Source organism: Cyprinodon variegatus, unplaced genomic scaffold (genome assembly GCF_000732505.1).
Source record: "Cyprinodon variegatus isolate N-32 unplaced genomic scaffold, C_variegatus-1.0 Scaffold355, whole genome shotgun sequence".
NCBI lineage: Eukaryota > Metazoa > Chordata > Actinopteri > Cyprinodontiformes > Cyprinodontidae > Cyprinodon > Cyprinodon variegatus.
In genome coordinates this window covers 567198-581744 of record NW_015150808.1, presented here as the reverse complement: position 1 = coordinate 581744, position 14547 = coordinate 567198, and the positions used below count along the sequence as shown (strand labels likewise).

General features: G+C 37.8%; 1 protein-coding gene across 2 annotated transcripts in view; it reads left to right on the top strand.

The window, feature by feature from the left end:
- The first annotated feature begins 786 nt into the window (after positions 1–786).
- The window catches only part of LOC107091872 (ephrin type-A receptor 3-like), a 120317-nt gene continuing 106556 nt past the window's right edge, over positions 787–14547 (top strand). For both annotated transcript variants that reach the window (XM_015386053.1, XM_015386052.1), the window contains exon 1: positions 787–983. In XM_015386053.1, coding sequence (XP_015241539.1) covers positions 866–983 — 118 coding nt within the window. In that variant the 5' untranslated portion in view covers positions 787–865. The remainder of the gene's footprint in view (positions 984–14547) is intronic.

The following is a 14547-nucleotide window of genomic DNA, read 5'->3' as shown; positions in this document are numbered from 1 at the left end:
TACCCCTGTGACCCTGCCTTTTTGGATGGGTGGATGGATGGATGGATCTCATAAATCTTGCGACAATTCATCTTTCTTGCCAGGTAAGGCTCTGAATAGAAGAAAAAAATTACTACAGCTTTTTGGCCAATATGGTTTGTGGACAACTAACAATGAATATCATGATAAACAAACCATCCCTACAGTAGACATGTTGTGTCAGCATCATACTATGAGGGGGTTCCTATTGTTAACAGGGTTGGGTAAGCAGCTCAGAGATATAGATCATAGATGGGGCTTAATAGGGGACAATCTTAGATGAAAATATGTTTTCCAACAAGACAACAATTAGATGGTTTAGATCAAAGCATATTCCTTTGTTTGAATGGCCCTGTCAGATTAATTTCTCAAATACAGTTCAAAGTTTTGCCAGGGCTTAAAAACTGCTGCTTATATACAGTATTCCTTTCAATTTGACTGAGACTGGTCTATTATGCAAATGATGGGCAAAAATTAATTAAGATTTACCAAGCTGAAAGAAGATTTCATGCAGAGTTTGGAGATGAATGGATGCCACACTTTCCAGATAGATTCTCACTTTACAGCCATATATCATATGATATATTTCATTATATATTTATCTTATTTTTTTTCCAATCTTTTTCTGTGTGTAAAACTGGCAGGTCCCCACAGGCCTTTGTATCACTTCTCAGGCAGGCGACTGATTGACAGGACCTTGCTGATGGTGGACCCTCCTTCCCAGCGTCTCCTCCTCTCTCTCCTCTCCTCTCCTCCGCTCTATCCTTTCCCTCTTCAATCGCAAAGCTTCGCTCAACGACTCGACACCGCGATCAGGGATGCAGCGAGGGCGCAGCGCAGCCTAGAAATGGCACCACCACGCGCACCGTGGATCTATCCATCCCTTTCCCTGCTGTCTTCCCTTCTCCTCTTTTTCCAAGCGTCTCCGCCGTGCACAGCCTTACGGAATTACCCGGAGAATGAAGGTGGGTGAGCGAGCCTTAGGGAAGGAGTGGAGTTTGGTGACCTGGGTGTTTGCGCTCTGTGTCAGCGGCGGATGGGAAGCCCCATCCAGCCGGTGGTTCCTCGGAGCGGAGCGGAGCCCTGCGCTCAGCCGCGGCGCAAAGTGCTCGTCCCTGTTATAAATCATGCATGGAGAAAACCCGGAGTGTTCGTCACGTTTTCCTTTCCCCGAGCATGCTGACATAAAATTTGTATTATATTTGCACAGAGACAGATAGAGCTCTGAGGTCATTTGACTTTCTGACACAGGGAAAGGCTTTTTAACGTTACAAATCTTCCCCTGACTTAACTTATAATGATTATACCAAAACAACATTGGCATCTTTCCCAAAGTCTGTCTTAATTATCAGTATCTTCATTTTTACATACTGATAAATGATGATTTTTTTTTGCTCCTCTTGCCTCAGTCTGCAAATGAGGAGCAGCAATTACATTAAATTTGTCACACGCTGCTGCTGAGCCTCTCCGGGTTATTGTATTAACATCGATGCTCAGTCTGTAATTTGCCCATACATTTACTCTCTAACTGTTCCTGACTGCTTGTTGGAATGAAACATGGGAGCTGGGCTGTTTTTAATGGAAGTTGAACTAAATGCAGAAGTTTTTTTTCCCAAAACAATGAAGCAGTTATTTTCCCTAAGTGACTTGATAGAAACTGGAAGAGGCAGACTGATTGAAGATGATACAGCTGTGAGTTGTCACTCTGTGAATCATTTCATTTGACATTCTCTGAAAACTCCAGTCAGTCTTGATCTGTTTGCTCAACAAAGCATCCTCTCCTTGTGATGCTTCCTTTTCTCAACCACACAGAAATATCAACTCAGGACAGATATACCAGTCAAAGAACCTACATCACAGAGTGGAAGGTGTAATGGGACCTTCTGATTTAGGCTGACTCAACAGCATAAAATGCTTTTTGCATACATTGTGCTGCCTAGCCTGGAACTCCACACACACAAAGCAAATACTCAGGAGGATATGTTGGTATGGAGGAGAAGGAGTGGTTAAGGCGCACGATAAAACACGTGAAGGAGACAATAAAAGATTGCTGAAATATTAATTGAGACGAGCATGCACGATGAAACCATCTGGAAGTCATAGGAAACTCCTGTTGATTTAGATAAAAGCTTTAAGCCGTGGGAGTCTCTGGGATTTTTGTTATGCTCAGTGTATGTGTGAACTTCTGAAAGGTGCCAAGGTTTCAAACAACAACAACAACAATAATAATAATAATAATAATAATAATAATAATACAGGTTTAAAGACCTTTTGATGAGTCAAAAAAGCATACCAATGAGCTGTGTTATCCCTAATTTTAATGGAGCATAAGGTAATACACCCTGCACTTGTTGTGTCCTTTCTCATTGTGAAACATGGCAGTGCCAGCAGCATCATGATGCAGGGAAGGTTTTTTTTTCTTACAAAATTATAGGCTTTAACAGTGCTGCAACAAATCAGGAAAATATGCAAATATACTGTTTAAGAAAATTGCAACGCCCCCTCTGTTCCACTTGAACCATCAGTCGCTGAAGATGTAAAATTATGTGGGCATTAAAGACAGTTGCAGTTTAGTTGCTGGATTGTATGTAGGTAATTATCTGTCTGTAGTTTTTCTTAGTTCAGTTAATTGGCAAAAATTGCACCTCTAACCCCAAAGCACATCTTGTGTTTTTAAAAGTTTTAGTAAAGAAAGCATTTGTGTGATCCAAGGGGAGAATTATTCAATAAAACACATTTCAGTCACACCTTTTGGACTCCTAGTTATGGTTGTGACCACACCTTTATACCGTTTTCATCTTGTTCTTATGTTTGTATATTTTGCACTCATGCATCTCAGTGCATTTTGCATTCAAGAAAATCCTCCCTTTGAGTCTGTCTAGTCAAAAAAAGAATGTCTTAGTAATAAAAGGGAGAGAGGAATATACTGCCTATTGATTCCATAGCTAGAGCACTATAAGAAAACTGTGATGCTTTTAAAAGCTTCCTTTAGTACCTGCAATTGATCTGCTCCAAAACTGTTGGCATTTACAAGGAATTTGTACCTAAAGGTGGATTTGGCTGAAAGAGGAGTTCTGACAGAATTGCTCGAATGTAGGTGACAAAAGATGCAGCAGGAATGAATCATTTCAGAACTTGAGAGAGGGAGTGGTTTATAGTACTCTGAAATCTTTGTTTTGAATGTTGAAGAGAAGTGGAGGACGTCAGTAGCAGGGGTACACCAGCAGAGGGAGCCCTAGATACCCTCTGTCTGGACCCTGAGGGCTTGCTGATGTAATCAGAGGCAGGATACTCACAGGTCTTCCCTTTTTAGGAGTGTCCTCATCCCTTCGCTGTGTCCTTACTACCTCAACCTAACAGGCTATTCTCTGACAGATGTTTTTGTGTGGAACCATCTTATTTTTGCTAAATAATTTTTCTTTTATTTCACCTTATGCAGCTAAGAAATAATAACTGTGTAAATTCATTAAAAGCAAATGAATAATTTAATTACTCAGATGTACAAAATTGCAATTGCATTAAAAACGGGAGGGTGGGGAAAAAATACAACACAGCATTTGAAAATTTTACATCGCAGCAGTTTAGAAAATACAGCTTTCCACCGAACTGACCTCAGGGTGTGCAGGGAAATTGCTTTATAGCCTCTTAGGGTCAACATGAAGGTGAGCAGTTTTAGTGCAAAGGCAAGCATGTTTTATGTTAAGCCTGTTCTGGTTTTTAGCCTAACACACACACAGGCACACACCTACACACACACATCCAAACTCCATCTGATTCAAACAAGAACCTGACTACGGTATAATGCCAGGTCAAAGGTCTCATCTGCTTTAATTGCTTCAATCTATAATGGCTGCTTGTAGTTATCGGCAGAGCCATACCTCAGTGAGCACGTGTGCGTCTGTGTGAGTGAGGCCGAGAGATTGCTCTGCTCCCATGTAACAGCCATGACCTTGGACCGAGGAGGATATAGATCTCCCCTCTCATCAGAGAGCAGCAGACAGAAGCAGCAGGAAAGAGCATCCTCTAGTTCCTTTTTATTTCTCCATTTTCTCTCTAATACCCTCTTTTTATATCTTCCCTTCTCTGGTTTATTTATTTGCCCCTTTCATTCCTTCCATGTCTTACCTTTTACTTGCTTTTACCCTCTTTGATTGCCTTGCTGCATTTATTGTGACTTCGTACAGAGCAGTTGGTCCGAACCTATGGTATGGCTTTTGAAATGAGACGTATAAATTGATCTAGATATGCTCAAATTTGAATTTTGTGACCAATTTGGTATTCTGCTTTTCTGACTTGTTGATACTGATGTAGCTGATTTTGATTTCTCCTTAAACACTACCGTTTCAGGACCGTTTCAAGCATCATTGTAAAACAGGGTGTTATTGTTGTCTTAGACAAGAAATAAATAAAAAAGTTGCAAAGTGAAAATTTTGAATTCTCTTTAGCAAATTCTATGAATTTTTTTGAGCTGCTGAGTCTACAAGCATTTCCAAATCCATCAAGTTACTGTATGCGGCATGTAAACATTGGCCAGTATGGGATTTTGATGGTATGATAAAATATTGTTTTGGGGTATAATGACATAATGGTAACAACTCAAAAATGTGTGATTTTGAAATGTCTGAATTTAAAAACAAAATCGAAAAACAATAAATATCAGCAGTTTTTTATTTCTTAAATAATACTAGGGCTGCAACTAATGATTATTTTTCTTATTGATTGATTTGAAAGAAGATGTTTTAGACAATTAACAGTGGTGAAACTAAGACTTTACCACTTGAAGAGTTCTGGATAAAGAATATTGACAGATGAAAAAGTTGTTTTATCTTACATGAAATATATATATATATATATATATATATATATATATATATATATTTTTTTTTACAATTTTGTTTTTTAACAATTTTGGTTTAATGTTTTCTCTTAGTGTGTTGCTCTGTCAGCCCAAGGCCTGTTTTAGGTTCTCTATTCTCCAGTGGATAATTACTTGATTACTAAGTTATTTTAATATTATTTCAATAATAGATTAATCCCAATTAATTTGGTTAATTGTTTCAGCCCTAAGTAATGCATAGAACTTATTGCATTTCAGATCATGAAGTAATGTATGACCTTAAGAAGATTATAGTGGTATGTGTATAGCAAAAAAATAGAAATCTTAGGTATAAAAGTGTGTACATGCAATGCCCAGTCAGTTAAAGAGCTGCTCCACTGAAGCTAGGGACATACTTGGATGCTGCGAAACTTAAGAACTGTATGACAGGAAACTTTGGTGGTTTGGTAACCATAAAATTTTTTTCAAATCAGTATGCCATGAAATGGTTAACCAGCCCATTTCTTGTGGCATGTTTCAAAGTTGAAAACTAAGAAAAGATAGAACAGAAAAATATTATTTGTCCTTTTTTGTTCTAAACACTTTTACAATTCCTTTCACTTTATAGAATGATGTAAGAGGGATCTGCATCGATGTGTACACATTTACCTTGTAGAAACAATGTCCTCGGCAAACTCCATCCAGAAAAGCCTTTATGAACTAGCATGTTCCCACCATGCATGCATTTTCTCTGTCTGTATTAGTCTGTAAATCCCTCCTACAGACCATGAAACACATTAGAGGTTATGTGGCATCTCTAAGTTAGCCCTAGGAGTAAGGTGTTTGTTTGCTTGATTTTCCAAGAATTTTATCTTGAAATGCTTCAATATAGCGAAAGAGTTGCCTGCATCAAGTCTGGTCTCTCTCGCTCTCTCTCATCTGAAATGAAAAGCAGACACTTTAACACTGGGAGTTCCTTTCACATACATTCCTATGTGTCAGGGCATTTGTCATCTCTGAATTTATTTTCAAACCTTTAACTCACAATGAAATCTGCTAACTGTGGGCATTTTGTAGTTAGCCGCAGTGTCCATACTGTGTTTGTTTGCATTCCATGGTAATTGTTCGAAATGTATGTAATGAGCTTTAACTTTTGACAAAAAGATCTTGCTCTTAAGTTGTTTTTTTAATCAGCAAGTAAACATTCAGGGCCGATAATTCTGGAACTGTTAAATCCTTGTCTACCACCAACGTTGTGACATTAGAGGGTGACATAGGCATGGATCTTCATTTTTCATTTTCCCATCCCACTTTCACAGAAAAAGAATCTTGTCTTATTGCAATGCCGGGGGACAGAAAAAAAAAAAAAACTTGAATGAAATGGTTATCACTCCAAACAGAATCCTGAATAAAAAAAAGTCCTAACAAGACAAAAAAAAAATTGCTGAACCTTTTCCAAGTTCTGTTTTTTTTCTGTTTATGAAAACGTATTTCCTCTGCCTAAATGTATCCTGTAATCATGTACATTTTTTGATAAAATTCTTACAATTTTAGAAGCTGAACATAATTATATTTTTCTTCTTATATATTTGTCTGTCTGATTATCTAATGTTCAGGTATTAAATGCAACAATTATTACACCTGGTAGAGCCGGATTTACAAAACAATTTTATTCCCCTCTTGAGTAACCTCTTGGATGACTGCTCCTACTTTTACTAGAAAAAAATAGTGTTTAAAAATTGCTATTTTCACTTTCACACCATTGTGTTAAAAAACAAACAAACAAAAAAAGTATTAAAAGGTACCCAGCCTGACAGCTCTCCACCTTCCCTACATAATGTTACACATTGACACATGTTGTTTTCTTATAACAGTATGATTGTTAACTTTGATTTTATGGATATATATTATTTATTACTGTAGGTCAGTACCCAATCCCTATTCCTTTCCAAAGCTGCTTTAATGGTTCATTTTTTCTTGTGAGACAAATTAAGGTATTTGTGGTTCTTCATTTAATCTGCTAGTTCTCACATTTTTGGCTGTTACTCTGTTGGAAGGAGCCATTCTGACCTCCTGCACGATCTGTCCCACTGGGTCCCTTCTCTCTCTCTCCTCCTCTAAATCTTTCTTCTTCTGTTACTGCTGCTGTTTATTACAGTGGCAGTAAAATTAACTGCTCACTTGTTGGACTGCTTTAACATCTGATCTTGACAGTCCCGTTGCTGCATTTGTTGTACCAAGCATGCCAACGGTGGTTTATCATGCATTTCCACATACTACATGATATGACTCCATGATATGACTGTTATTTCTGATAAAATATTCTGATAAATACTTTCATCAGAAAACACTGCTTCCTCCCACTCCTGACTCAGGTAACTTTTCATCCTGTACCATCCCAATGACATGATTATTAAAGGTATAGGGGAAGATTTTCCTGATTTTTTAAAAAAAAGAACCACTCCACTTAAAAAAAAAAATAAAAATTGCACATGCACCCTGTGCCTTCTCCAGAAAGGAAATGCCTATTAAACGTGTTTGATACCATGCATGAGCCCATTTCTCCTTGTGCACACTGTTTAAATGTTGGTTTGCTTTGCTCATCCAAGCTTACTTGTACACTTTTTCTCATACGACCCTTCGCCATTTTCAAAGACGCGCATTGAGAAAGGTGAGCTTCAATGACTGGCTGAAACCGTAGCTCACCATACATTTACAACTGAAAGTGCACATGCGCAGAAAAAGATAGCTACCTTGGGATGAGCATGTAGGATGTACTTATCTAAACAAATCACCAGAATGATTGACAATTAGTAGGACCACTTATTTTGAATAAGAAAACCCATAAAAAAACACATCCTTCCCTATACCTTTAATAAAGGTCACTCCCAAATGTCAGTCTTTACTGGGCTAAACAAGTGCAAATGGATGTCTCTTCAAAAGACAGACATACTGTTAGTATGGTGTATTTGCAACCAAACACAGACTTAGAAGCAAAGAAACTGCATTTAAAATATAACTGTAGAATCTGGGATGAAGTTTAGTTTGAAGATGAGTCCAAAGTACTACGATACAGAAACAAAAGTGAATCTGGCATTTTCAGCACTAACATAAGCAACAACAATTCAGAGGACAAAGTTACCCTGACATTTTTTCTAATGTCTAATTTTGTAAGTTAACTGAATAATGGTGTGCAGGAAGCTAGGAGCAAGACCATCTGGAAAATGCAGACAGTTAAAGTCAAACAAGGACACAAGCATAAAACCATAAAACCAATTCTAATGGAAAACAAAATACAGACAAAACAAGTAAATGAAAGCAAGAAGGGAAGAAGATAAAATCAAAAATACTACAAACCCCCACAAACCACAGAAGCAAGACACACATTCATAACTACACCCTCTCATCCTTTTTTAATGTATGGCCGGGGGGCCGTTAGGTGGTCAGAGAATAGTGTCACATAGTCCAGGGGCTGACTGATAGATAGGGTTATAAATATGAGCCAGTGACAGAAAATGTTTCTGCCACAAGGGCTTTGCCTCATCATGAATTCATTGTGCTATGTGAGCATGTTTGTGTGCTTCTGGGGCGGTACAATGTGGTGCTGAGGGGATGCAAATCAAAGAAGAGAAGGACACGAAGAACAAAGACTGACAGGTAGACCAAAATAAAATAAACAGTAAGGCTTCCATACTGAGGCTTTATGTCTTATTGTTTGCACAAATGTTTCTTTCACTGCTGTGATTTTAATGTGTAGATGTTTAAGACCATTTGTATTGGCATTCTTTGTAAACATTGCCTGGCAATGCTTCAAACGACATTACCTCCAAATCTATTGTTTAATCTGGACAACAAAACACAAAAACGCAATTAACTCATTAACTTAGCACATCAAACGGCTGCTCGCGGTTTTATTTGAAGTTTATGGTGGTATACCTCATTGTTGATGGGAAATAACTGCACTGAATTTGGTACGGCACATAAAACACCCCCATAAAGCATATATTGTAAAGATGCAACAAGTCATGCTCATTAGAACCTTTTGAGGTGGCAGACTAGCAGTTGAACCTTCTTTTAGTGTTCATTTCTTCTTTGTTCATCTATAAGCTAATGATCAAAGTGCCTCGGGTCATTTAGGATGGAGAGCATGAGAACATTTCTGAGGAGTGTTCAGTTCACCTGCTGGTACTCTATCTTGAGAACTCTTGTTTTTTTTCAAATCAAGTAAAAATAGAGCAGAGGATTCATATGGTAAGCGAGTAAAATTAAGAATGTACCAATACAGAGATCGACAAATATGTACATCAGCTGGCTGGTATTTTCGGTTTTAACAGTACTTTCAGGTATCTGCTCTCTGCCGATACATGAAGGTGTTCCCCTATTCATTAGTGCATTCACCTGCCATAGAGATCATTGAAGGAGGGATTTTTGCTGCTTGTATCTACTGTATTTGCAATCCATGTTAGTGTTTTCTTTGATTTGTTCCTTAATGCTTCTTTTTGTTTAATTTGAGACTTGTAAAAAAAATGTAATAATTTTTATCATGTAAATGGGGGAAGAGAAAGTAATCAACAATAGGGATCCGTGAAACTGATATTCAAATAATCAGTAACTGCACGGGCCCTTAAAACCTGCATACTGCAGCTCTGCTTTTATAAGATTAGGCTCAGTAGACTCAGTATTCAAAAGTGCTCAATCACCTTGTTATAGTCATTTTCTAAGTGTTTTGATAAAGTTTTGCCCACATTTGTTATGATTCTCTTCTTTTGAACTTTGAGTTTTCCGTAAGTCATTCTATTTTGTTGATCTCTGCTTTATTTTCCATTTTGTATTATATTTAAGCTGTGCTCTCTCTTGCCCCCTTGTGACTGTCTCCTTTCACCTAGCTCCCTTCTAGTCACTCCTATCCACACCTGCTCCATACTGTATCAGCTGATTACCCCAGTCTTTGTTATGTCTCCCATATACACACTCCCTGTGCAGTTCTTCATTGCTTGTTCCTTGTTGTTACATGGCTACTCATGTGTGTTTTCCGCTGAAGTCTCCTTGCTTTTTGGTTTGATACTTGGATTTGTTTCTGTTATCTTTTTATGTTATTAAACCTACAAGAATTCATTTCAGCCTCTCTCATCTCTGCATTTGGGTCCTCAACCAACCTCCACCCCCATGCTGACAAGATTTTATTCTTGAGTTCCTTTTGTTCTATGCCGTTTTATGAGCACTTGTTTCTTGCCACACCATTTCAGCTTGCTGTCTGGACTAAGCAAGTTATCTCTTCCATTAGTCTGATTTCTTTGTCACTCTTAGAATATTGGTATATACAGGAATTCGTGATTAACTGTTCAACTGGCAGGTGTCCAAGCCATGACATTGCAACACAAGCCCACATCATCACACCTACATCATTGAAAGCAACAACAACTGAGGCTTGAACTGTCAACCATCTGGTTGCAGGGCAAACTCTTTTCAGTCAACACCACTGTTGCCTCATATAATGTGTAATGTTATGAGCCTGACACCCACATTAGTTTTACACTGTACTCTACACGTACTAATGATTAAATAATCACATAGCTTTGGTCAGGAGGACCTAGCTGTGACTGTAATAGGACAATTAGCATCTTAGACAACTTTACCTTAAATATTCATAGTGGGCTGTATTTCATATATTATTCTAGATACCGTTATATGTTGTGTTCTATGTTCTGATCCAAAAATATTCTATATAACATTAGTACTGTTGCACAAAATATGATAAGTTTCTCAGAGTAACCTTTTTATTATAAGAAGATTGGTATTTTATTGATTAAATGTGTAAATCATTTCAGCCTTAACTTAAAGGACCACTTCAATTCTCACAGTGAGGGAACTCAATGATGTCTTGACAGGTTTTTATGGTTGAATGATTCCTGTAGGATACAGTGTTCATTAATGTCAGAAAAATGTTGTGTCCTTTTCTGATGTGTGATGGCTGTGCTGAGGTTTGATATAAGTGGGCTCCCACCTCTTCACTATCACCACACTTACGGACCCCTTCCCCCTCTCTGAACAAGCCCTTAACTGCTGCTCCAATCACTGATCAGTGGGCCTTGACCACTGTCAGGCATGCCTTCATCTATTTTTTTATTTATTTTTTTTGTCTTGCTCCCAGTCCTGGACATTTTTCTCTGAATCAAATTTGTTTGCCTCCCTCCTTCAATTCTTTTGTTTTTCCTTCTTTTTGATAAATGGGCTTATCTTGACTCAGGCCGTGTGCCATGAACGTTGTGATTCTGATCATAGTTGTAGTTTATAGTATGCCTTTTGGAAATCTGATAATTGAGGCAATCGTCTATATTCTGTTGAAATGGGTTCCCCATCATTTTTATCAAGATTGAGCAGACTGTCTCTCTGGGGCGTTTTGGTGGTACACTGAGGGATGGGAGGTGGGTGGCTGTCTCTAGATATACACCATACAGTAACTTACCACAGGATCAAAGTTCTTCTAATGTCCGTTCATGTTTTTGTCTCCATGCATTCTTTGACCGTCATCTGAATTCACAGACACATTTTAGAAATACCACAGTGATACTAAATATGTATTGCTAACTCCAATTATAAAGTACAATAAACCCAAGGCTTAGAGGTAATCTGAGTCCTGGTGGTATGAAAAAAATAATGTTAAAAAATGCTAACCCTGCTGCTAACATCTAAATTAGGTTGCTAACAAAAAATATTTTGTCCCGTCTTTCTGGCATTATAATTTTATATTAATTGATTAAAATAAAAATAAAAAAGAAGATCATTTAGAATGTTGTTTACCATAGCTTTCAAAGCGAAATAAGAATCAACATAAATCATTGTCAGCAGGTCAAAGTTAGAATTCTGAAAACTTCCACACATTTCTGATTTTCTTTCCTGATTTCTTTCAAAATAACACAAGAAATGTCTTTATTGACCCACAGTGGGGGCATCTGAGTGTGACAATGCCATGACCAAATGAATAGAAGACAAAGATACACATAATAAACTATTTAAAAACAACAACAGCAAAAACCTTAAGGTTAAATTGTTGAGTAGAGGAGGGGACAAAAAATACTTTTAAGATGATCAATATTCTAGTTAAAAGATAGAAAACAGTTCCATTTAAGAGAGAGATGCCAAAAAATGATCAATGGACACAATTGTAAAAAAAACAAAAACAAAACAGAGCAGGTAAAATAACACCAAAGGGTTATAAACATAGGAAGTCTGCTCAAAACCTGTAAAAGGCTTATTAATATAGCATGGTACAAATTAAGTCCAAGAACCAGTGCAACTAGTATAATGTTTTTACCACTTATTTAGTTTGGTGGGAGCAGCAAAAACTATGAAGTGTCATAGCAGCTTGGAGAAAGGATTTACGTAAATTTTCCTTTGTGCAACTAATGCAACAGGCTGTCACTGAATCAACTCTCCAGCTCTACAGCAACTTCATACCTGGGGTGGGAGACATCATCATACAGTGATTTTCTATTCTCCTTCCTCCACTGTGTCCAGAAGCATCCTAAGACAGAGAAGGCCCCACTAATGAGCTTATCCAATCACTCCCTCTCAGCTGAAGATAAGCTGCTCCAACATGCAGCCTCATTAAAGATGGCTGATGTCAACACTGAGTCAAAGAAGGTTTGTTGTCACCCTCACTGTACTCCAAAAGGTCTCAGTTGCCTCAGCATGTAGAGGCCGCTTATGGCCATTCTGTAAGAAGAATCAGTGTAGTCACTCAAGTCCAGCTTTTTGTTAAGATGAACACCAATGGTGCAACATAGTATATTAGAATATTAAGCAGCAACATTTCTCTTTAGGGTAAATGCTGATTTTGAGGTGAAATGGAACTGTAAGTAATAAGTACTGAGGTCAGCATACAGCACAGAAGCTGGCCTGAGCACACTTTTATTGGTCATGTTCGCCCATGCATCTAACCCTGTGGCTAACTGCAAAGACTCCAAGCCAATTGACCCTCTTGTGATCAACCACTGTGTGACAGCTCTCTGTGCCTTTGTGTGTCCTTTCACGTTTGTGTTGGAGTGGGGGTGGGGGGGTATATATGCTCTTTCTGTAAGAATGAAATGTCTGAGGACAGAGCACAAAAAAGGTCAAGAAGAACTGAAAAAACACATTTAAGTAGAAGACATTAGAGACATTCCTGACTCATTAGAACTAAATCATACTATATTACCTCTTATTTTCTTCTCTCAGCTCTCAATGAGCTGTTTAGTTCAGCTGAGCAGAGATACCTCAGTGCCTGTATGTGTTGGTTTACATGGGAAGTTATTTCTGTATTCCCAAGGCCTTTTCTTTATGTGGCAATATTTTGTTCGTGGGCTTGTTTTTTTTGTGTACCCTTGATGAGTCATTGACTCAAGGAAGAAGCTTATTAAGAAAAAAACAAGAGTTTGGATCTGACTGGGTGTCACAGCTCAGTATTGTAAGCATTCAACAAGCATGCCCACACAAACCAAAGACCCCTACACCCCTCCCCACATACTCCAGAGCCTCTTCAAGCGACAAACTAGTGCAGTGCTCCTGTCATTGTCTGTAAGAATATCCTCTTTTCAGTCCTGCGAGCGCTGTCAGCAGCACAGGCTAATATGCCTTCTGCTTCAGTGGTGCTCCAGTAGTGCAAACTTTTCTTATTTCCACTTATTTATTTATTTACTTAAATAGATTTTACTTATGTAGATTTAAAATGAATGTATTTAAGGTAAAAAAAAAATGTAAAAGACGACCATCACTTGCAACTTTCCAACTATCCATTGTATTTTTAGGTCCACTTCACATTGTTAAAAGATCTGTGGTTTTAGCACAGACAGCAAAAGTCTACCAACATGGTGGGTGGATGAGGGTGTTTTTTTGTGGATGTGGTTTGGTCCAGGGCTTCCCACAGATGTTTTGTCAGATTGCGATATGCACAGGAAATGAGTCTGGGTGAAATTTAACCAAATTATAGGCACTTTTTACTCAAATACAGATAACAAATTAGCTTGGGGTAAAACTGACTCAATAATTTTAACTCTGGAAAATCTACTCCTTGCCCAGCTGTTATTATTGTATGTGGTTTTTCAAACTTAATGCATGGAGATTTCTATGTAACCAATATGTATTTTATTTATTTTCATGTTTTGCATTCTCCAGATACTCTCTTTAATATTTTGCTGAGTCCTGCCTTTCGAAGTAGCATTTCTGATCCGCTTCAGATCATGACATTTTCCAAAGATTGGTAACATTTAGTCGAATCCTTGACCTAACTCAGGTTTTGGTCTCTGTTGTTGGTTGTCAGTTTATTAGAGGCACATTAGAAGCATGAAAATGGCTCGATTATGTGTAATGTAGTTTTTTTTAAATGATGGTGTTTTGACCTATTAATAGCTTGCATAAATATATGCTTGAAGACACACATAACTGGCCAATCCAAGGAACAAATAGACTTCTGAAGCATTTTGTCTGTGCCTGCTGTTGACTTGTTCTTATACAACTATTAAAATGTTGTAGAACTGATTAAAGAGCAGCTGAAACGTTGCTCTGTAACTTTTACGATCTTCATTGTAGAACCAAAGTTACTGTTTCATACACTATAAAGCAGCAGCCATTTTTTCTGCATATTTTATCTGCATACAATTCACCCTAACAGCAATACAGAAATAAGATAAACCCCAATTCATAGTAGAAAGTCTTAAACTTGTCAGCATAAGAAA